The 24,425-nt window shown below is 39.6% G+C and overlaps 2 protein-coding genes across 3 annotated transcripts; both read left to right on the top strand.

Moving 5' to 3' along the window:
* The first annotated feature begins 1,102 nt into the window (after window positions 1-1,102).
* eda (ectodysplasin A) lies at window positions 1,103-18,426 on the top strand. 2 transcript variants are annotated; one of them, XM_005795511.2, is made up of 8 exons: window positions 1,103-1,560; window positions 8,608-8,707; window positions 11,916-11,954; window positions 13,232-13,396; window positions 13,730-13,758; window positions 13,868-13,919; window positions 16,379-16,509; window positions 16,744-18,426. In XM_005795511.2, exons 1-8 carry the CDS (start codon window positions 1,234-1,236, stop codon window positions 17,005-17,007), a joined length of 1,107 nt encoding a protein of 368 aa, XP_005795568.1. In that variant the 5' UTR covers window positions 1,103-1,233; the 3' UTR covers window positions 17,008-18,426. The 2 variants fall into 2 exon arrangements, with proteins under 2 accessions (XP_005795568.1, XP_023183880.1); XM_023328112.1 differs by having other exon boundaries at window positions 16,379-16,503.
* A 295-nt stretch (window positions 18,427-18,721) lies between these two features.
* On the top strand, window positions 18,722-24,378 carry LOC102230769 (tumor necrosis factor ligand superfamily member 13B-like). Its single transcript, XM_005795377.2, has 6 exons — window positions 18,722-18,971; window positions 19,097-19,184; window positions 20,367-20,423; window positions 20,509-20,621; window positions 20,712-20,856; window positions 23,189-24,378. Exons 1-6 carry the CDS (start codon window positions 18,729-18,731, stop codon window positions 23,302-23,304), a joined length of 762 nt encoding a protein of 253 aa, XP_005795434.2. The 5' UTR covers window positions 18,722-18,728; the 3' UTR covers window positions 23,305-24,378.
* The last annotated feature ends 47 nt before the right edge of the window (window positions 24,379-24,425 follow it).

Here is a 24,425-nt window from a genome sequence, read left to right on the forward strand (position 1 = left end):
TCATTTTGCATGTTCTTAGTCTTTGTTTTACACAGGAAGATCATTGGTGGTTCTCCCCTTCCTACTGTACTTCCATCTTCTATGTGGAAGATCAGTTGTTGTGCTTTACTTGCCTCCTAATTGAGAACAATATCAAAGATAATTGTATTGCAGTTAAAAGTTTGAAGACCAGTGTGATTTGCTGGTTGATATGTCACCAGGATAAACTGAAAAGATGTATTTTTTTGATTTGCGCTTTAAAATACTGTGGCACCACATTCCCTAAAGGATTAGTAGCTTAAAGAGCTACAAATCAGAAAAATAAATTTTCTTTTTTTTTCTTCTCTTCTGTCGTTCATGCAGGGCAGCCATTTTGGGTTTTGAGGTTTTGAGAAACATCTGACTTTCCTTCACAGTATTCTGCCTTTCTAGGAAGATTATGATATTTTTTTTTTCACTGCAAACATGGAAATCCCAAATAAGACCTGTCATGGGAGGTCTATCCACCATGGAACTCTATCCACTAAATTACTACAGTTCAGCAACGTGAGTAAACCACGGCTTAGTGATATCCAGGTGTTCCAGCAATTCGTAAAATATAATATGGCAGCCTAGACTCATAGAAATGTTTTAGTCTGTAAAGATTGTGGTTCTTTCATAAAATAGTTTTTTTTTTACATCCTAGAAAGCAAAGAAGCAGAGAATGTGCTTTCTTGGATGTTTTCTTTCTATTTTTAATGAGAATGTCTTTTTAGTGCAGGTATTGCCATTTGGTCTGTGAATACCTAAATAATAGTTTTCTTTCGTTATATATATTTGTATATGAAAGTTAGCTTTTACCAAGGTGGTTCCCCTGTTTAAAAAAAAAAAAAAAAAAAAAGTCTGAGAACCTCTGGCTTAGTTAAATCCAGGTGTTCTTTTTTTCCTCTTTTTAAATTTTCTCTCGCAGCGTCCCGTCTACACGTGTTGTAGTACCTACTATTGCCCATTAGGTGTCGCTCAATCCCTGGCCCTTTTGAATCCAGCGCCCAACCTCTGTCCCGGACTGTCGGGATTAGTCAGCGCTCTGGACCAATCACAGTCGAGCTGGGCGGGACATCCATTGTTACTACAGATCCTGGGAGAAGTTTGCAGCCGACCTGCTGCTGCTGCACCTATGAGCCTTCACGTAAATGAATAGCCCCGGCTCGACGCGCCACAAGACGAGCTGATTATGCCGAGATAAGGAGCATATGACCCGCGCTCCCTCCGATAATGGCATGCGATGACGCTTCACCCGCCGAAGACTTCCCGGACACGGTGATGCCCAGGGGGGCTCCCTGCATGTGCGGCAAGAAGTGCAGGGGTCGGAGCGGCAGCGCTGTCTTTCTGGGATTATTCCTGCTGTCGCTCACCCTACACGCAGTCACCCTGGTCTGCTATTTGGACCTGCGCTCCGAGGTGAAAAGGGAAATTACCCACCAGAAGCGGGACTCTAAGGTGACACACGCCGGGGTTGACCTGGATGACCCGGTGGGGGTTCTGCCGCCCGGCCACCCGCGAATGGACACCGGCAGCAGGCACAGCGAAGAGGATCGAGAGGTAAAGAGAAAACCTGTAATGAGATTCAGCACGCTTCGTCTTTCGGAGGCTGGTTGATTGCTCCCGTTTCTGTGTCAGGGTGTCAGGTTGCGTGTCTGTGTTCTGTCCTTGGGATGTTTTACTGGCCAACTTCATGTGCAGAATCCTGTCACCAGCTTGTTTCAACCCAGTTCCCAGGGAGATGTATGTTGAGAGAAATATTTGATTCCCTCATCTTTCAATCTGTCAGGTAAACCCATCTGCCCTGGCTCAATAAAGCATCTCCCGTTGGAGAATGTATTGGAATAAACTCATACCATTTATTCATTATTCCAGTTTGTCCTCCTTTTTTTCAGTCTAAAAACAGAGAAAGAGTTGGATGCTCAGAGTTTTCGCCCAGCTGGAAACGCACAGGGGGGTCAGTGAGTGTGCTGGAGCAGGTGGACTGCACATTAACTGAATCACCAGCAGGTGCAAAGCCCCAAGGGCTGATGTAAATTCATCAGGACTTAGATGGGGCACTTGGTACTTGGAGCAGAGCCAGTCTCCGTCTCACATGTGTTTTCCCTTTTGGCAGCGGCTTGATTGAACACTCATTGTGTTGTCTGTGGCTTTGGCAAACAGCCTCCCCCCCTCCGACTCCTCCACTCCCTAATTTGATCAGCACGAAAAGTACCAAGTTGTATCTCTCAACTTTACGTTGCTGTCTCACTCCTGCTCATTTGTTAGCGGTTGTGTAAGCTCTGTGCTGGAGAAAACGATCCTCTGTGTGGGACATTGGCCAGGACCTGTAGCTGTCACCCTGAGGAATTTAAGTTTTCCAGTGCAAACACATTTATTCCTCTGGAGGGAACATTAATGAGATCCATCGTTCGTATTGGGATTTCTCCGTAATATTTTTCTCTCACGAGCTCTGGATATTTATTTAGCTGTGTCTTTGCTTGGCTTATTTTAGATAGTAGCTGCTTCCCTTGTTGTAGCCGAGTGAGACGGGCCTGGTATTTGGCCCAGATGGTGATGCTTCACGAGGAGAAAGACTGTAGCCCAGCTGTAAATATTTAACAGTGCTGTGATGCTGTCCGTGCCAGATGTCTGCATTAAACAACTCTGATTACACGTCCCACAGTTTACATAGTTGGAGAAACAGGAGCATGTGGCATTGAGGCCGCACTTGTTAGCCTTTTTTTTTTTTTTTCCAAGTCCGTTCCTTTGAAGAGTCTCTCTTGTAGAGTTAAAAAATGTTTATTGGAATCTTCACACGCGTCTGCATCAAAGGCCCCCTCACATTTCAACCCAGTTCCCGGCAGGAATGGTTGAAATTTGATGTGACGTACAGGTATACAGACAAGTGTAGCAGAACAATCGGCTTACATCTGATGTGGAAAACATAAAACAAGTGGAACTGTCCTTCACAGCATGTGTAACCTGGATTTGATTTTTTGTGCGTATAACCTATGTTTTGAGAAAGACAGGTGATATGGATGTCTTCATTATGGTAAGACGTTTTAAACATTTTGAAACATGTGTCTGATCAGTTTCAGCAGAGTTTCTGAGCGAAACAAATCCATTTTGCCTCTATGAACAAGTGCCCCCAAAAGTATTTCAAAGAAGAAAAAAAAGAGCTGTTTCTAGTTTGGCAGCTTCTTGTATCCAACTGAGAAGAGAATGATTGCTTGACATCCCACTGTTACTGTAGGTGTCAACAGATAAAACAGAAATGGGTTATCTTTGCCTTTTTTGTCAAGTCTTCAGTTTACCTCTTTACCATTTCATACCCCTATTTCACATATGTACATAGCCTTTTGTCTCTATAACTAAACCATTTTGCACTTATATACTTTGTGAACAGGTTTTTCCAATAATTATAATAATAAATTGCCGATAAATGTTCATATTTCACCCATAATTTGATTTTATTGTATATTGCTTTCTGAAAACTTAGGTTAACTATTATCCCTTTTTAATTTTGGTTCTGGTTCCTCCTGTGCAATATGACAGATAACCACCCAGTATCAGACCAAAAGGACTCTAAATGAGCTCACATAATTAACTTTGCATCAAACAGACCGTGAGCAGATTATGGAAAGTTAACTTACGTCAATATAGATGCAAGTGAATGCTAGGTTCATATAGAAACGTCAAGCAGTCAATCAACAAGTCCGGTATGACCAAACTACAAACATAGAAGTAGAGAAGGGACAAAATGACTCCATGTTGTCCCTACAGCGTTTCTCACTTTTTGTTTTTAAAAATCTTTTAGCAGACTTCTTCTGGTGTTAGATGGAGCCATCTACCAAGTGATGCCAATGGACATTCTGTCCTACATATTTCATAAAAGTAGATGTCTGTTTTAAAACAATACATAAGTGAATTAAATTGTACAATAGCTAATAGTAGTTTTGCCTTGTAATGAACCAGCGGCCCCTCCATGGTGTACCTGACTGCTCAATGACCTCTAAACACCCCTGTGAAAAGGTGGCTATAGAAAACGATGGATAGATATTAGCTGCGTTTGTCTCCATAACCCATGAAAATACTGAACCATAAAAAAAAAATATTTGGATCCAGGTCACTTCACCCCTTGGACAGTTGATAACCTTTGAAGTTTAAAACATTTTGTACTCAGGAAAAGTTCTGTAGGAAACGCAGCTGTGCCTCAAGTAATGTTTAATTACCAATTTATACAAAGTCTTAAAAGAAGGTTTCATACCCACTTAGAGAACAGATGATTTTAGGTCATTTTCCAGAATGTAGAATTATTTTTTATAATTATTTATCTGTAAAATTAATCAAAAAATACTTGGGTAGTAATAGAAATAAACTGATAAAAGCTTAAGAACATTAATTGTTTACTTCGGTTTGTTTGGAGGCAGTAGGAAAAGACAAAAGATAATTGGCACTTTGAATATTGTATTGTTTGAATACTTCAGAGAGGAATTGGTACACTGCTACAAAATGGTAGTAAAAGGGAAAGAAATGGCATTGTGTGGGTTCAAGTTGGTAAAGGAGCATTTCTTTGAACTGAAGACATTGTTTATAAGGGCTAATATTCCCACTTTATTGCATATTTGTCAGCTATAGCCTGCTGCCTTCTCTTAGAGTAGATGTCTTGACTTATCTCAGTCAGTCCTGAGAGTAAACCAGAAGATGAAAATCCAATCAGAAGAAAGCAGCCACTAATGGGTATTAGGGATCAAAAATCTTGTGTGTATAAGCAGAAATGGAACTGATAATGATAAATGCAAGTCACATCCAGCAGACTTTAGTCTTCTATGTCAGTGACAAGTATTCATCTCGATCATTAAGAAGAATGGCAGTGCTTAGATCTTTAAGATTTTTTTAGAAACAATCATAAAACTAAGCAGCCGTTTCCGGAATGCAGGTAGAACTTAAGAACCACTTAAAAACTTAACAGTTTCACCAAATCCTTCCAGTTGCTCTCTTAATCCAAGCAGATGAGCTGGCGATTTATGATCTGGGTCTGGGAAGTGATCTTAACAGTCCTCACCTCCACCTCACTGTTGGTAATGCCCTTGAGCAAGGCAGTAAATTCCAGCTGTTTCGCAGATCTGCTCAGTTCCCAACAGTAAAAATAAAACAACCTCCGTCCAGGTGTGTATAGCGCTAATATCTAGGATGGCAGGCAGCGAGATGTGGGGGTTGAGCATGTTGTGCCTTTATCCACCTGACATCAGCGAGAGAAATGTATTAAAGTGTGATTTAAGGATTATTTGATCGTGTTAGCTCGGCTCATGTTTTCTTCTTGAGCCTTCTGTTATATGAAATAATTCTGTGCTCTGATCTGTGCCTTCAAAGTCTCAGAGAGAGCACATGCTGAAACATCTGGAGTCTGGTTAATGGCTATTAAAAAAAAAAGCCAGTTTGATGGGAATCAAACTCAAAAGTCCTTACTCGCGTACAACGTTGAGGCGCCGGGTGGGCTGTGACCCTCTTTGATTGTAATTTGCTGCCGATAGCTAAAACAGCAAGTATCGTGATTGTTCACTCGGGTATCATGCATAAATAAATGAACTGTCATAAAAGCCCAATAGGAGGTTAAAACATCGACAATGTGAGCATGCAAACACATAAGCACGCACAGCCTGAATCGTCCTGACAGGCAGATGGCGCAGACAGATTGAGTCCAGAGTCGTCGCAAACATCAACCAAAATAATAAATTCTCGACACGTTCAAGTGAGGAATCTCTCCGCCAGCAAGTGTTGCAACAGTCCAAGGGATGATTGGCTGCTGACAGGCTACATCTCCCTCAGGTTGAACTTCATAGTGTATGCGTACTGTTATTGAATTACCCGGGTTATGGTTTAAAACACATGGCTCGCCCAGAGAGAAGCGGTTAAGACGGGGAGGCCACCCTTTTTGTGTGTGGTGTTTTAAAAGAAAACACGCCGTCATCGTCGAATTCGATCGCTTGAATCACAGGAGTATCACGAGCCGTCGGCTCTCGGGAGGATGCATGCCACTGGGGTTAGTAATGCCTGCACAGCGGTGATGGGCACCCGACATGCAACATCAGCCACCAGCCCTCGGTTTCACCTCCTCAACTTTGTAACCTCACATTCTTAAGCACTATTGGGTTTCACACATCTATGCCGCAACCAGGATGGATATTTAGTGCAGTAAAATAGAAAGGAGAATCTGCTTGTCGTCTTTAGTCATCAAAAATATGACTATAAGTGCTGATGTTTAAAAGTGCTAGCAAGCATAGAAGCTTTTGGAGTGGTGCTAATTAAAGCAAAAGGAGCAATCCTGTAATAGCAAAATTACACAGCCTGGGGTGACTGAATTTTAGTCATATCCTCACGAAGCAACAGGGAATCGCATCTACGGCTCGCAACAGCAACCCCCCTCACTTTGAAGATTTGAAAGCCCTCTAATTAATTGCATTTTCCCTTTGTGCCGAAAAAGAATGGTTTACTCAATAGTTGGCACTTGGCATACATACCAACACGTTGTCATCCTGATTTACTGTAACTCGGCGTGCCTTTGAAGACGATGAAGGCTGCAAATGTTGTAATGATGTGAAACCAAGCAAGCGAGAGTGTGAAACCATTCCGCATGGTACTTTAATGGGAGCTTTTAGTTTAAAATTAATTTTTCTTCCCCGCTCTTATGCCTTCATCTGTCAGCTGCACCGGTTTGGTAGTAGCCTCGCAGACTGCTTGTTTGTCTTTCGTCGTTCTGCCGGGTCCTTAATCTCGGGCCAGAAATTGGCTGCGAGATCATGTTTGGCTGTCAGAACAGACGAAAGTGTAAAGCCATATGGCTGAACATACACACCAAGAATACTTTTGAGATCCCCTTCTCCCCCCCCTCGTTCTTTTACACACCAACAGCTGGAGAGGAGATGTGGAGGCACCTGCATGCCAAATGAACAGCGAACGTTTCTGCTCCCAGAAACATCTGGAGCGGCTGTGTGTCCGTAAACTGTTCCAACTTGCGCTCGTTCATCGGTTCTGGATTTCCCGGGCCTCGTAAGGTCAGACATAGCTGGCAGCTGGTCAGGGACGTAGATGTTAACTGCACTCTGAGCCGGCTGGGGAGGTGTTCGACATGATTCAGCTCATCGCTCGCTTCAGGGAAGACATTCGGGAGGGTGGGTGTTCCCACATCTGAAAAGAGGTATAGAAAACTAGAAACATAACTTCTTGTGTCTGTCTTCCTATGGTCTGTCAGTGGTTTTGGTTTAAAACCTCACTGAGGAGACACTGGGAGTTCACACTGCTTCAGAAGGGGGCGATATCGGGTTGATGGGGCTTCGTGACTGAACTTTTAGAAATATTTCCTATTTTACTATCTTAAAAAACGCAAACCTCGATGTATTATATTTATGTTGTAGCCTAACACATAGCAAATAAAACCGTGAAATGGAAAAAAAAATGCATATAAAAGCTGCTTAAAGTTTCTAAAATATTTTACATGTATAATGAGCAATACTTAAATATTTTTTTATGTGATCACATGTCAAAAATGTAGTGCCAAAAATGAATATCCACTATGGTTGCACAATTTTGGAAAATATTATTGGTGATTTTTTTTATTTTGTATTTGAGTTAACAAATCCACATCTGTGTCAATCCCCTTATTATCAGTTGCTCTTCATTCACTGTGACCTTCAGCCCTCCAGTGTGAGATTAATATTTCACTAACAAAATAATTGTGATATAGTATACAGCACTAATATTATAAGGAAATAACAAAATTTTGTATAATTTTCTTGTCAATTGACCAATGTGTCCTACTTTGATCTGACATGTGAAATTCAAACATTAAATATTGCACAGGTCGAAATAAAGGGCATGTGTGATGCTGCACATGAAAAGAAATATACGTACAGGTTGTAGGATATGATAAAATAAAGTCTGTATGGTGGTTTGGATGTTTTTGGTGCCAGGTTTCAGGTCAGTCTGACACTGATCAGCACACCAATATGTAGGTCATATAAATAGACAGCAGTGGGAAAATTGATTTACGGATCTTAAATCAGCCACACCAGATCTGTTTCCTGGAATTTTTTTTTTTTTTAAGTTTTGGTTACTCATGTCACCAGTGAATAGGTTGGGACCAGGTGCATATGAATAGGTGTTGCTCTCTTATTAACCCCACCTCATGTCCTCCTTTTGTGTTGAAAAAGAAAAAAAAAGGTGAATTTTAGAGCGTCCGTGGCCAGGTGACGAGTTCAGACACAGACAGAAACGACTCGGGTTACGGGATAAATTACCGCCCGTACTGGGACAGACAATGACTTGGCCACAGGTGAATGTCTCGGCTCGCGTCTTTTTAAATGCCCCAAGTTGTTTCTGTGCAAACATTATATGCCAAGAATAGAATCAATACTTATAACGTGTGTTTCCCTCTCAAAACCCTGGATTGTTTTTCCTTTATTTTCTTTTTACTTCAGATGCTTCATCCCAGATGGCATTGCTGCTATTGATATTCACAGCTGTTCGATTCAGGGCTCTTTTGTTCGACGCTTGTTGCACGTTTGAGGTCTGGGCAATTTTCCACTCTTAAATTTTCCCTCACCCTCTTTGTGTCCTCCCCTTCAGGAGAGATTCCTCTACAGAAACGACGACTTCCATGGCACAAAAGACAGCAGAGGAAGAACGCGACGAGCAAAAAGGAGTCCTGGCAGGGAAACAGAAACAGGTGTGAGGCGTTTTTTTTTTAATTCATCCACACCCTTACAAAGAAGCTGTAATCGGATGCTGTGTTTCCCACCTTGTCATTTTCCACCTTTAGATTCACTACTAGAGGTGCACCAATTAGGCTTTTCCCTGGTTGATAACAATTTCCAATTTATTTTGAGGTCTGACCTGCCAAACATATTTATAGCACTAATTTTGCACATACGAGGTATGTTCACAGTAAATTTCCATGGGAAGGTGATCCATGAACATTTGGAAATAATTTCAAATTGCAAACTTGTTGGAATTAAATGAAAATTTTGGCCAATTTTATGCAATGTAATCTTACCCCTGTTGTTGGCCAACATAAACATCAATGTATCATTTGTCATATTCAAAGATCCATGCAAAATAATGCCATTAAAAAAGGTTTCCACAGATTTATTTGTTTGCAAAACTTGATCAAAATTGAATTATTTTACTGCTCATTCAGTTCTTTCATTGAAGAAAGAACAAAATAGGAATGTCAATAACATTGTTCAAGTATGGAGAACTTGGGAGAGCCCATTCAGATTTTTTAATGGATTTTCTTTTTTTGCTCTCTTAAAGTAAATAAAAAGTGTGGTCACAATTGTGGCATCTGTAGTACAAGTTTGTAAAACTGTGTCTATATGAAGAAGAAATGTGGCGACGAGGGGCATGGCCCTAAACCCCAACAATACGCATTATGCCATGTGCATTTGATTTGAATAACATTAATTTACTCAAGATTAATGGCATTACGTCTGGTTGTTTTAGTCAACGGTATCCCAGAACTTACTTTCCTCATCTATATTTAAAATCTCTATTCAAGCGGTGGCTATCACAAGTGCTGTATGTTGCTTGCTAACCTGAGCTTTCATGACAGACTCTGCTGACAAGAAGAAGCTGTAGAACAGCAGAGAGGAAGTGGGGGGGTGTGAGCAGCACATACACAAGAATTATTGATATCACTAAGATCGTGCACCTAACTGTGATTGTTTTGTTTTATTTCTGACGGAGCAGCTTATTTGTGAACTTGACAGCGTTCTCCCTTCTCTGCGTAGAGAGAAGTCAGAGAAGCTCATTATGCTTTCAGAACATAATGATAATTTTAACAAACATGTAAAAGGCTATACACATGTATATATACTTATATTTATACTGCCGTTTTAAGGGCCAGCCTCCAGGGTTAATTATCTTGGAATGGTTTCAGATCTAAAATTTCCAAATTATGCATCCCTGCCTTGGACTATAACAAGCACCAAGTGCTGTATGTTGCTTGTAAGAAGTAACAGTTTTGAATCCAGCAGAAAATGAATGAAATATAAGCTTCAAGGTGTCTCCAGCTTTTACCTCACTTTTGGGAAACTCAAAAAAAGTGCATCAGAATGTAGGGATGATATCACAAAACAAATGTGTTAGGAGTTCTTATGTTTTTTATTGAATATTAAATAATGGGTTTTGGGTTTTTGTTGTTTTTGGTTTTTTTGTAATACTTGAACTGATTACCAATCAAATCCTTTCACAGGAAAACCAGCAGATGCTGTCCTCTGGATTAGTCCACTCTTGTTGACTACATTGCACCTGCTGACTTGACTGTTGAGCAATTGTTTCTGTAGTAACGGGGTTCGGTTACTGTGTAAATAAAGGGCTCATGTTAGGATTACGGCTCCTAAATTCTGAAAACTGGATGTTAATGGCTTCTCACTTCTCTGTGGAACTAATTATTTTAGTATTTTTTTAAACTTCTTTGTGCTGACTTTACAAAGCGACCCCACCACATCATTTGGCTGTGCTTTTATAGCAAAAACAATAAGCGAAATGGGATTGATTAATACTTGGATCGGAAGAAAGGACAACAAGGGCTTTGGGAGGGTTGCACCAATTCGAAACAGACAGTGAAATCCTCTCGATTTTCCTCAGTCTCAAAATAACACAGTCTCCCAATTGTCGTTCGCACCTATCATCGCACATCTGAATATTAGAATAATAATCAGCAGTGTTGATGGCTTTCATTATTTTAAGCTGATTTATGTAAACTAATAACTCCACTGAAGGAAAAAAACCCATATGGCCAATATGTCTGAATTAGCTTTTGTTTAGAATCTGAGCTATGCAAATAAAAAAAAACTAACTTTGATGTTTCATGTCTGAGTGCAACAAGTGCACCATGATCACAAGGCATTCCAGCGTCTGTGGCGTGACACTGAATACTTGGGGTGTGGCGGCGGCGGGGGAATTTAGTGATTGTGTTCAAATTAGAAGAAAAAACTCACCTTTGAGAGTTTCTACATAAATCAGTAACGTCCCGAGCCTCTAAACACTAATCATTCCCAGGTCTTTCCTCTACACAGAGCGCACAGACAAAGGCTTTTGTAATCTCAGCCTTAGATGTGTGCTGTTTTGTGTGCATTTATGTATGTGTGTCCTTTTTCTTTTTTTTTTTCTTTTTTGCACGTGTGTGTGTGTGTGTGTCTGCAGCGCTCCTCTAACGGGCACCAGATTCCAGATAGGGCTGCTCGTTAAGAGAAATCTACGCGGATGCATCCAGTCATTTAGCCAGGGGAGAAACGCCGGCCCATATGTTTGAGGGGGGACTCAAACTGTGAGGTTTTAAGGTTAAATGGCCTTTGTAGTTCTAATGACATGGTAAACATGCACAAAAAGGCTTTTTGAAAGGATTCCTCAGCTGAGCATATATGTACGCGCGCACATTTTAACTCCGGAGCAGTGACATTGATGCCCCAGCGAACATTCGGGCGTGTGCGGCCGCGCACACAACAGCGACGCAGGGTACGAGGGAGGGGGGTTGGTTGCCGGTGGTGAATGTGTGCTTAAACAAACACATGCACACATGTACACACACTTTCATCTGTGTTCTCCATCTGGGTCTAATTCAAAGAAAAAGGATTTTGGCAGGATAAAGTATCTCTCTAATGATCTTCTCCAGTTCCACTGCCTGCGAATGCTTAAGGCACTTGTTCATACAGAGGAGGTGAAACCGCACTTACAAATTACTACACTACGAGATACCGCAGACTGACATACCTCCACTCCAGTGTGTTTCGGCGCGCACCGTCTGAATCTGGTAAAACCGATTATAGGATACCTGCGTGGAACGAACCGGACTCTCGGGATGCTGTCCAAGATGGTGATTATTCATGAAACTATTTCAGAAATAATCATGCTGCTGTTTTTTACTATTTCAGAATCAAATGGAAAGGAGAAGAGGAAAGAGAGGAAAAAAGGTATTTGTCTGTTTTTCTTTTGGTTATTGAGAAGACTGCAGCTTCGATTGCCTAATTACAATTGGTACTGTGCCTGGCGAGATGTCTATTGGGTTTTTATGTGGTAGACAAACACAAAGTAGTATAAAATTAGACGGAAAACTAGATTGTTTCAAACATTTTTACCCAAATATCTGAAATATGTGGGATGCATTTGTGTTCAGCAATCTTTCCTCTGATACTATTAAATAAATCCACTACAACCAATTAGTCAACTTACTGGTAAATAGTCTACACATATGTAACTTAATAGTAGTATAAATAGAGTTGTTCTGTGATGACCTCTGGGGTCATGAATAGGTCAGATTTGGATTTTTGAAGTGGTTCCAGCAGGTTTAAAGCAGGCGTTATCCCCAGATTTTAGCATCTCACTGGACTAATTCTTCCTAAAAATGGAAAGAGCTTTGGACAACTGCAGATATAACATTAAAAAGGCCGTCTACATAAACAGAAAGGCCTATCAATCTGAGAAACTGTCACCATGGTAACTCTGGAAGAGCTGCAGACATCCACAGTTCAGGTGGGAGAACAACTTTTAGTTATGCAGGCCACACATCTGACCTTTGTGGAAGAGTGGCAAAATAAAAGCAGTTGTTGAAAGAAAGCAATAAGAAGTCGAGCTTTTCATTTGACACACTAAAATAAGTACATAAAATTAAGAAAGGCCATGTTCAAACTTAAAATAGACATGCAGAAGAAGTTTTAGCCAAATGAGACCAAAAGTGAACTTTTTGCCCTACATGTCAAAGTTTGTGTGGCAGAAAACCTAGACCCCGATGCTCCATGCCCACAATAAAACTTATTTAAAAAATCTGGCAAGACATGAAAATTAACATCGCCACTCGCACTCTCTATCAAGTCTGACTGAATTTGAGTGATTTTCCGTGTCCACAATTAAATTTTTACTTTTAACTTTATTCACTTTGAAGTTATTTTTCTAGCTGTTTAAAAAATAAATAAAATATGCATCTTTTTTTTTCACTTGCAAATAAACACAAGTTTGTGTTGATCTATCACATAAAAAAACCTAGTAAATACAGTGAGGTTTGTGGTTGTAACGAGACAAAATGGAGTATTTGGAATATGAACATACTTGCGTGTATTTTGTTTGAAGGTTCCATCAAAACCTTCAGGGCTCTGGCCTGTCTTCATATGACCACATCTTTTAAGATCATTCAGAGTTAAGTTCCTGATTAGATTCCAACAAAAGTAACTTTATTGTCTTTCTCTTTCTACAGCGAAGAAAAGACCTGGACCACCTGGTCTCCCGGGCCCCCCAGGGCCACAGGGCCCTCCGGGCATCCCAGGGATCCCCGGTATTCCAGGAAGCAATGTTGTGGGGCCCGTAGGACCTCCCGGACCCCCTGGGCCACAGGGACCTCCAGGCCCTCAAGGTCCGGCAGGTACAGGACTCCGCGCAACATACGTTGAGATAACCGAGAAAACAGAGCTCAGAGATTTTCCACCTAGATTACAGTGCTCCCCCAGCACATCGCCACTTTCCCACACTAGAAGGGGGCTCAAGTTGTCAAAATTGATTAACTCATTGCCTCCTCTGTGAGACTGGCTGATTCAGGTTGTCAAACATTGTGCAGAATAGCAGTGATTTATCCTTAAACTATGTCAGTGTTTGTTTTGTTTAATCACCGCTCCTCCTTTTGTTTCTGTCCAGCATTGAATTGCAGGATTTTAAAAAAAAAAAGAAAAAAAATCATGTCTGTCTTTTATTGTTGCAGGGGTTTCTGATAAGTCAAAGAAATTCCAGGTAAGAGTACACCCTTCATTGAATTAAATCTAATTCTACAAATATTTGTCAATGAGAGGGCCTGCTTGCCCCCTTGCAAATTATTCACCTGGGGTTCTTTGTTTTCCAGCCGGCAGTGGTTCACTTACAAGGACAAGAAACAACAATCCAAGTGAGGGAAGGTGGGTGCCTTGCTCATGCTCACTCAGAGATATACTAGCGTGTTTGACACGAAGCAATAAGCACGAATTATCCCTGTCACTGCTGTTTGTCAAACACACAATTTTGGAGTTATACCAAACAGACGGGCCTGCCAAACACTGAAATTACAAGAAAACAAATGACATTTCTTTAGATTGTTGGCAGGCCTTTGATGGTTCACTCGAGAGATCCAGCACGCCACATCTGAGGGGATTATGGTCTTTATGTCGAAATGCGGAGCCATCTACAAGTCCCTGTTAAAATGTAAAGCTTGTGCTATGTAAGAAAATATGTAGCCATGATAAATCATTTCATTTTTTACACATATCAGGCCATGTAGTGTGTTCCAATTAACTTTGAAGGAAAAACTGCAAAATTAGTGCCCATCCTTTACCTGATAGTTAGTTGAAGCACATTTCCATTTGGTTTTCAGCATTTAGTTTTCTTTGGTACATACCTAAGATCAATTACAGTCAAATAACCTAATCTAACTAAACCAAAGTGAAGTCGACCTATTATAGTAGGAATTCCCTGGCGTTTGCTGATTTACAACCTCTAGCTAAAGGTATACATTGCAGAAAGGTCACAAAGGATCTCATTGTACAAAAATTTTGGTGAGGACAAGAGTGTAAGAATCCACAGTAATATCTTGGCACAGGAAAGAAAATCTTTAGTTATCAGAGAGAAAAAAGGGACAATGGTTACAAAAGCTGAGGGTTTCTCTAAAACTAAAGCTACACAAAAGAAATTGGTGAAGGAGGCTGCTTGACCGCAGCACTGAAGGAGCTGCAGGAATTTCCACTGAACGCTCCTTGTGAGAACAGTCTTATGTATTCTCCATATGTCTGGACTAAGGATTAGGTTTACATGAGAGAAGCCTTTCTCTTTTGTCCAAAGAAAATATCCACGTCTGACTAAAACCTCTCAAACTGTGTGGAAATCTTTAAGATCTAAAGGAGACAAACTGAAACCTTGGTCAAATATTTTAACACTAAAAGAACGCCATGCTAAGTGAAACATGGTGATGGCTGTATCATGATCTGGGGTTAGCTGGAAAATGTTGTTTGTCAAGATGGATGAAGATATGAGTAGCTTTGACCCAAAGACTTCGGGTCCTTGCTAGAAAGATGAGGAGCGATTTTATTTTCTCTGTGTCAAACCAAGTCCAACAAAATAAAGACTTAATGTGAAGAAAATTCAGCTTTTGGTACAGATGAGCCAGAACTAGAGTCGACAGAAAAACTATAAATACTGTTGGAGCATTTGGATAGATATGAAAGATGTCTGCAAAACTGAGTAGGCAAGTACTTAATCCTTCCAGGATTTTGCGCTGTTTTTTGTGATTGTTGCGGTTTAAAATTACTGATTTTGCAGCACCTTTTTTCAAAAAGCTGCAGTCAGAGTTGCAATTTTTTGGGGGCTTTATTTTTGCCATAGCGTCGTCTTATAGAAATACTTAATATTGCTGCACATAATTTCCCCAAAAAAGATAATATTATACCATATTTAATAATTAAAATGGAAATAACATTTTAAAGTAATTCTAGTACCTGTAATTCATAGTAAAATGTTCTGAGGAGTTGTCAAAGTGCAAAAGTGTAATTCCATATTGGTCAATCAAGTTAACATGAACTGTATATTCAGTATAAGAAAATCCTACAAAACATCTCAAATGGTTTTTACAAAAACAAAAAAAAGGCAAATGTTACCGTTTAGCATCACATGCTTTCATCTTGCAGGTTCGACCTTCACAACATGTCATGAAACATGAGGTTAAATTAGAAGTGGGCTAAGGTTATTGGTCAAAATCCAGCCGAGTTGCAGTGATTGGTTAGAAAAGAAGAAAAGACAGAAAACGTTAAATTGCTTGGAAAGATTTGCAGAGAAGTGAATTTGTGAATGATGAGGTCATTTGAGTCAAGTTTTGACGTCACAACTGCCTGGAGGGACTGAACGCTGCCAAGTGAAGGAGTGAGACGCTCACAGACTGCCACCAATGAAGACTGATTGTTGACAATATTCAAACAAATTTCATTGTTTGATATTTGGTCCTTTAAACAGATTTATTTCTTACTCAGTTGAATTGCGAAGGATGAATGTCAGCTGCTGCAAAATGAGAAAGTACATTTTCCTGCTGGAGAAATGTTTGGTTCCGCGACTTTAACATTGTGCAGAATGATTGCAGCCTAACTGTTATCTTACTGCTGTTTCATGTTCATTTAACACATGTAAGCCTGCTTTAAATGTCAGAGCCACGTGGCCTGACGTCAGGACTGAAAGGCTCGCATGCTACCTCAGTCCTTCTCCTAAGACAGAGCACAAGCATCATTAAGCAGGTTTATATTCTGTCAGTGCCAAGATCTGTTTTTCGTTAAAACATAGCCACGAGTTGTTTATGTTGACCGTTTGTCTCGCCCTGTGTTTGTTGTGACATGTTTAGATCTGTCTCAAGGCGTCCTCAGGAACTGGAAGATGGTGTCCATCAATAAAGATGTGTTCAGGATGAACCCTCGCACCGGAGAGCTGGTGGTGCTGCTGGATGGTGTCTACTTCATATATAGTCAGGTAGAAGTGAGTACGGTCCTTGACGTAACTCCTTTAAAATTACAGTCAGAAGAGCTGGCAGCTGATCTTAAAAGAAATCCTGCCTGCTTTGTTAATGTCTGAGTCATTCTCTTCCCTCTGTGGCTCAGTGTGCAGCTCTGGAAGTCCTGCTTCTGCTGCTGCTCAGGCTTTCAGAGAACCCCTAAATTGTTTAGATTACCCCTCTCAGTCTTGTGCGGATCTCTTTTCTTTTCTCACCAGGTGTACTACCTCAACTTCACTGACATTGCCAGCTATGACGTGATGGTGGACTCCAGCCCGTTCCTACGCTGCACGTGCAGCATCGAGACAGGCCAGCGCAAGTTCAACACCTGCTACACGGCAGGCGTGAGCCTGCTGCGCTCGGGCCAGAAGATCTCCATACGCATTGCCCACGAGTACACGCTCATAAACATGACCAATCACACCACCTTCCTGGGCAGCGTCAGGCTCGGAGAGGCTCCATCTGCTGGACAGAACGGTTAACCGCACTCGCCGTCTGCTGTCTTTTCATCCTGCCTTATGTGGGATTGCCGGGTTCCTTTCAAGGCCAATGTCTAGAGGACACTTGGCGAGCTTTGGTGACTTTTGTTCACTTTCAAACGTTTGCCTTTAAAAAGGACTCTGAACACTTCAAATACTTCCCTTCTACATGGATCTGTGCAGAGATACGCCTTTTGGAACCAAATATCCTCGTCAAACTTCAAAATTTCTATTTATAGTCACCCTCTACACGCAGTAGCTCTCTTTATAACAAGGAAGGACACTGTGCTGATAGGTACTTAGTAATTACGTACTTTTAAGTGCTGTTGAACAATGACAAAAAAACACCAGTGATGGTGCCTTGCAAATTTATTCACGATTCACACTCCTTCTCAAACCTTTCATCACGTTACATGAATATATTTTATGAACATTTTACACGATAGACCAACATAAAGATTTCCTTAGATTTGAAGTGGAAGGAAAATAATTACGTTTTTAGCATTATTTTTTGTTTTTTACAAATAAAAATCTAAAACGTCGTCACCAGCTTTAAAATGTTAGCTACTTTGACTTTGCAAAAAACGTTAATCTCACAGATTGAATGGAGAGCATCTGCAAACAACAGGTTTTAGGTGTTGCCACAACGTCTCAATTTGATGCAAGTTTGGCCTTTGGTTCATTTATGCATTTTTCATGAATATGCTTTGATCCAGACCATTCCATTGGAGCGCTTGCGTTGTTTGCAGTCATCTTGATAAAAACTGAACCTCCGCCTACCAACTAACTTTCTTTCAGAATTGCCTTGTACTTGGCTTTAGCCAGCGTCCAATCAACTCTGACCGGTTGGAAAAAAAAAATTTTTAAATTCTACAGCATACCGCCATTGGGATGACATGACATTTTTATATTTTTATTAGTAAAATTTACATACATTGTATAATTTTCCTTCCATTTCACAGCTCTTTCTCTAAGGCCATCAAATAAACTTCCAATAGCAAAAAAAAACCTTAAAAGTTTGTGATTGTATTGTGGTAAGATATAAAAAAGGTACTTTAGTGAGGCACTGTTTCTCTCATGATTTAGTTCCTGTTTCTATTATTTAAGCCTTTTCTACAAGTCATGGAAGGAGGAGTTGAAAACTCCACAAGATGCAAGGACGAAGGAAGGTATTCAAAGAGCAACAGCACTATATATATGTATATATATATATATATTTTTTTTTTTGCGCACATTTGCACTACAGCATCCCTGCAAATTACCAGTGATAGGTCTCCCAGTGCTTGTTTAGTTACCTTATGACTGAATCCATGTAGAGAAACAAGTTGTTAATACATGCTTGTACATAATGTATATAAAATGGAATATACTTTTGTAAATGGAGTTGATTGATGGATTAAAATGTTTTCATTTTCTGCCTAAGTGCGCCTCCCTCGTCTTCTGTGTTTGTGCAGCCGGTGGTGTTCATTTAAAGGCCTCCAATCTCCCTCTTATATCAGCCCGAACTGGCACGAGCGCTGACAAGGATGAATGATGCTGTGCGAGCGGGGCCTTTGTCTTTATTAAAATGTGGCTTTTTACGTTGTCTGCGAGTTTCACAACAAGCCGCGGAGTTGGCTTTAGTTTCAGCAGTTTTTAAATGAGTTCCATCTCTGAGAGGCAACAAGAGGACAGTTCCTCATTTAGAAACTCATTTTGAAACTGCAGGTTTCCGGCGTGCACCGATGTGTGACCTCACCCATTTGAGTAGCTGGGGGAACATCCCGTCAGCAGGTCTCACTATGCTCTATAATGCTTTATTCTCGCTAACGGCGATCATGTTTTGTCTTAGCCTTTTCCTCGCGCACAGGGTCAGTGTTTTAGAGAAAGATTTTCAGAAACTCCGAGGGGACACAAGTCAGCAATTAAATCAGCAACGTTCTGAGGGAGTCCATGGGAAACTGGCCAAGACGTCTAAAACAAGGGAGGTATGTCAATGATTACGCATTATGGCGTCATCTTGGACACTGTACTGCTGAGATTTATACCATTAGCGAGTATTCAGATAGTGCTGCAATAATAAATTTCCTCTCGATGCTTTGTTTTCTCCCAGGGCATGAAGCAAAGTGTTTTCCAAAGAGCTCAGAGTTCTCTGGAGAGCTTTTCTAGGAGAGTAAAAAGAGAACAGAGCAGCTGCAGAGGTGGGTTTGGAGCCGAGAACTACAAAATAAAATGTGCTTATTAGCTATGCTTTACACTGTAAAACCCAAGTAGTAGGCGAAAACTCCTCCTGCTGCAAAGCAGTTTATTAACCAACGTGCACATACACTTTTAATATGATCAAAATGACACGCATTGTTTGATTTCAAAAGTACTTAAGAGTGAATCAAGTTAGAACCCAACTACGCTGAGTAATTTGAGGTAGCTATACATAATACATAATACTGCTTTTTTGAACTTGCCAAGTTCACAAAACTTTAGATATTTTCTAATGTAGACATTATCAGTATAATGTCTACATTAAGTGAAGCTAACTAAAATTGTTAGTTTGTATTTTTTGGAGGTGAGGTTCTATGAAGTTATGACCGTTGGTTATTATGAGTAATGTTTCTCTTTCCTGTTTAATTTGCTGACAGCTAGTCAGATGGCGGCTGCTTTAAACTGACTGTTTAAAACAATTGAATGAGAAACGTGTCAGTGCAGTACAACACTATGGTAGCAAATATCAACATTTACAATCAGCAAACTGTTATGTTTGGTGCTGTTTTTAAGCCAAGCAATGTCTTGTTTTCCTATGTGGAGTAACTTTGGGTTACATTACTTCGAAATGTATGGTTAAGGGCTTTTTTGCCTTATTTTAAATTTTAAATAATTGTACATTTTTAAGAACACTAAAAGACCTTTTAACAGACTTGGTAATCATGTATGTTGTCTATTGTTTCATACTTACTGAATCTCATTGAGATTTTTCAGATATTATAAAACAAATTAAGTAATCATTTTATAGTTGTTAATAATTAAAAATCTATTAATTATTTTAAGCACAACTAACTTTTGTTCCATAAGTGGAAGCAAGATACTGTCTCCAAAGTTTGGACGGTACTATAATAAATTTTAATTTAATTAGTCAAGACAACACATTTATGTCATGAAATGTAAACATGTGCATTTTTTCAAAGCAACTAAGTTTTTATCAAGCGCCGATATTTGATGGAACTCTTATAGACTACCTTTTTGTGAAAAGCCAAGTTATGGTAACTTGTCCCATTTATGAGTTGAGATGTGGCGCTGGGTTTTACAGTGTAATGTGGTAGTGGGATCAGAAATGATATCTTCACAGTTAATAAAATTAAAGCATGATTTTTATCTGCCTCTCTTGCCAGCGCCGTTATCATTCCTACAGTTGAGAGCTAACACTAACAAACAGCCAGAGAGAAGAGGTAAAACTAAATTCATGTACTTGGCCTCAGTTCCACTCCTTCCTGCCATTATTTTTGAATAAATGTGTTTTGCCTTTCCCCCCAGGAAATATAACTGTGATCCCCTGGACTGTTTCTGCACAGCGAGGAAATACAATTTCACAGAGGGAAAATAGGATCGTTGTCCAAGAAGATGGTTATTACTTGGTGTTTGGACAAGTATTGTGTCATTCCAAATGAAGCGTAACTAAGTTGATATTGCATATGATTTATTCCAAGTATTCAGCTAATGTTCTACTTAACTCACAGGTTTTGTTTCAAAGTCAAAGCACAGTTATGGGTCATGTCATTCAAAGCTGGAGCTCCACTGAGGGAGAGACGAGACCCACAGAGCTCTTGCGCTGCCTGCAGGATATAACAGAGGGAGCTTATGACAATACGTGCTACACTGCAGGTCAGTGAGACCAAACAGCTGCTGCTTTTTGTTACATGTGAGCAGACAAATTCAAGGGTTCACTAAGAGTTGCTATATTTTATAGTAGGCCAATCTTTGCAGGCCACAGTGCTTTACAAAGATTAAGATATAAAAGCAAGATAATATGCATTAAAGACACAAATTTTATTGTAATTCAAAGAACTGAGGAAAACAAATGGGTTGTAAGCAGAAATTTATGTGGTCAACAATCCGAGCTGCTATAACGAGGGCCGTCCTACCGCCGAAAAGAACAGGTCCAACTTTCCACAATGTCAGAATGAACCAAATGTAGCACAATAACATATCACAAGTCTAAATTCTTCCAAGGCCAATCTTTTTACCAATATTTTATGTGCAGGACTTTTACGATGTGATACTGACTTTCTGTCGTTCTGATCATGAGTTATTTTGGATAGCTCACATGAAAAGCTAATCTGGTTGTTGAAAGTACTTTTAAAAAAAACAAACTCCTCATAACTTGTAATTGTAGGGAATGTGCACCTGCACGAGTTACTCTGAATACCACAAGCAACATTTTAGTTAGTAAAAGGAACAACTTGGGAGGTCATTTTAGTCTCATTGCAGGTGAAATTAAACGAATAGTAAAAAAAATGTTGGTATCTGAAAAGTGTTACGTCAAATACCCACGATGCTAATTAAAGGAATTATCCAATTATGGCTATTTGGAGCTGTAAGCACCCACATGAGTTAGGACAAAAGTCATTTGTTTGCTAATTTGACCTGAGAAGAATAATGGTTGAAATATGTAAAATGTTGTGGGATAATTAAAAACTCCTGCTGAATGTCTAAGAGGTTCCTATTGATCTGGGAAAGAAGGATTTATGAATACTGGACTGAAATAACTATAAATTCTTAGCATAACCTTTTAAGCTTTTGTAGATACAATAAACGTTGTATTTCCAAATACAATTTTAGATTTAGAAACTTTGTTTTTATGTTAAGTTTTACTATTAGGAATTTGATTTCAGATACCATTGATTTTAAACATAACCAGGAGGACATCTAAGCAAGAAGGATGAGATAAGAGTGTGCTATGATTATAGAAAATGACCTGACACTGTCAGTGTAGCTATGAAACAGGAGGAAAAAAAGCTTTTACCTAAAAAATGGTTCCTATTCTTTAAACCTGCGCCTCTGCTCTTGTATAAGTCAGCTCGTCTTTCAGCACGACCCACATATTTAAGTAGTTACACATAAGAGTGAGGAACCATAACAATTACTCTTATGGGCAGATGTTTTCGCTAAATGATTTAATGGATGTCGAAATACATATACACTCTTCTTTGAACTGTGTTCTAGTCAGTTTGTGTCAGGCCAGCCGCAACATGATATATGTGGATAAAATTGCAGGAATCACAGCCATTTATGAAGTGAAAGGTAAAACTTTAAAAGTATTCAGAAATAGTTCTAGAGCCATTTTTCGTGCCATGCTAGAGCTCGAGGTTAAGTTATAAAATTTCAATTTACTCTCAAAATAAAGCATCTAATAAATGTGTATGTTAAGCAAAAATATAAAGTAGATCATTATAATTTTTAATATGATTATCCAGTTTTAGGTACGTGTCTAACCAAACGATACAAATTTCTTTACTGACGAGAAAGCAGCCTCAATAAGCCCCTAAATCATTAAACAAGCAGTAATATGTAAAGTTTATGTTTTTTTTAACTTTACATAATGTTATAATGTTATTCCCTCATTAAAAATATACTTGGAGTGTTGCCTTGATTCTTTTATGCATATTTGAGAAATCCTTTAATCTCCCGTGGCAACCACTGAGCTGTGCAAAACGCCTTGTGGACCGAGCTCTTTTCTCGGAGCTGCAGTTTGCAAGTTTCCAAGTTACTGACTCATAGAGTACACCTCCCCCGTGACTTTCCCACTCAGCTCCTTCAGACTAGCCAGAAGCAATTAGCAAACACCTGGTGGAACTGAGCTCATACTTCTCAGATAATGGCAGGTAAAATGTTGTTAAAGGGTTGATAGGGGAACACTGTTGTGATGATGTCCTGAAGGCGGAGTTTCAGAAAGAGGAGGAGTTTTTAGAGACAGAGCATTTTCATAACAACTGAAAGTAACAAAGTTCTTGATTGTGCTATAAAATGCCACTATGCCCAGAAACCTTTAAAGTTGTTGAAAACCTATCCAGACTAGTTCAAGGATAATGATAAGTTGTTCATCAAGTTACATTTTATCTGTAAGAAAGTACTGAAAAAATGGGAAAACATATAAAGAATAAAAAGGTATTTCAGTTTGAACCTACAGACAACCTCACATGTTTCTTTGTTACAGGCACTGTGCACTTGCTTCTGGGTGAGGAACTGGAAATGATGATCCCTTGTCGACCATCGGCTCTGATCTCTCTGGAGGCTGACTCGACCTTTTTTGGTGTCATACAGCTAAACTGAAACAAGTTCACATAAATTAATGGTGTTACTGCAGGAAGTGGGAAACTGCCTCAGAGCCGTGTGACAGGATGCAGATAAACAACTATCAGCAACAGGAAAACAGCTGGAAACTTTTATAAGTGTAAACAATATGCACACACAGCTGGACATTTAATTTGAGCACATTCATAATGTGGGGGAAAATAAAACTTACATTACGAAGGATTTTTTTAACCAAATCAAATGAATGTTTCAATCATTTGTATATTCACTGTAGATTATTTGTATATAACATCGCACGAGGTTGGAGCACAGGCAGAAAGAAGGATATTTGACCATTTCTGATCACCCAATCCTGAGTCTTCTCTTATGCTCCCTTCATTTCAGCTCACAGCACTAGTTGCCCATAGATTAACTGGGAGAAATGGGGGATCACTAATTTTGTGTCCGATCAACAATTTCTGTGTTGATGTTGTCAAAAATTTCGGATAACTTTGCTTGGAGATGGTATTTCAAAAAAACACATTAGGCTATAACAGATCCTTCACACTTAACAGTAGGAATAAGGTGTTTTGGAGAGTTTTTGCTTTACCTCCCTCAGCTTTGTGCACACTGTGTGTTGCGGTGCAGTAAATGTGGCTTAAAGAAATGAGCCTTTGTGAAGTTATAATGATACCCCACAGAAACACAAACCTCCTGGATAAGTAATTTGAAGTTAAAAAAAAGAAATCTTCAGCATAAAAAAACCTAATTTGAATTCTTTAACCTTAAAAATGTATATTTTAAAACTTTTTTCCCCTGTGTGGTTGTCTGTTGCTGCTCTTTTTCTGTCCCACTAGGACCTTTCATCACTCTATTTTAAAGTGTCTCTTTATACCTCGCCGGTCCCTCCTGCTCCACCAACGCGTTGTCTGTTTATTTGTTCCTCTCCTCTATTTTAGGACTGATTTCCGCTTTCCTCAGACTTTGGCAGGAACAAACAGATGTATAAATTTATATCACATTGTAAAGGCTTTACTTGGTTGAAATGAAGCTGCACAAGGCAATGTAAGTCTTGCAATGTCTTTAATCAATTAAAAATGTGTAAATAATTCAGCTTATGCAAGTGTCATAATTGTTAACCTTTTTACAGTTCTTTTTCT

Source organism: Xiphophorus maculatus, chromosome 23, assembly GCF_002775205.1.
Source record: "Xiphophorus maculatus strain JP 163 A chromosome 23, X_maculatus-5.0-male, whole genome shotgun sequence".
In the NCBI taxonomy this organism is placed as follows: domain Eukaryota; kingdom Metazoa; phylum Chordata; class Actinopteri; order Cyprinodontiformes; family Poeciliidae; genus Xiphophorus; species Xiphophorus maculatus.

Coding starts and splice junctions, on each gene's coding strand:
- LOC102230769 (XM_005795377.2), top strand. CDS start 18,729: ATGTGTGACCTCACCCATTTGAGTAGCTGGGGGAACATCCCGTCAGCA. Junction 20,424..20,508: donor CAAACAGCCAGAGAGAAGAG/GTAAAACTAAAT, acceptor CTTTCCCCCCAG/GAAATATAACTGTGATCCCC. Junction 20,857..23,188: donor CAATACGTGCTACACTGCAG/GTCAGTGAGACC, acceptor TCTTTGTTACAG/GCACTGTGCACTTGCTTCTG.
- eda (XM_005795511.2), top strand. CDS start 1,234: ATGGCATGCGATGACGCTTCACCCGCCGAAGACTTCCCGGACACGGTG. Junction 13,920..16,378: donor AACAATCCAAGTGAGGGAAG/GTGGGTGCCTTG, acceptor TGACATGTTTAG/ATCTGTCTCAAGGCGTCCTC. Junction 16,510..16,743: donor TCATATATAGTCAGGTAGAA/GTGAGTACGGTC, acceptor TTTTCTCACCAG/GTGTACTACCTCAACTTCAC.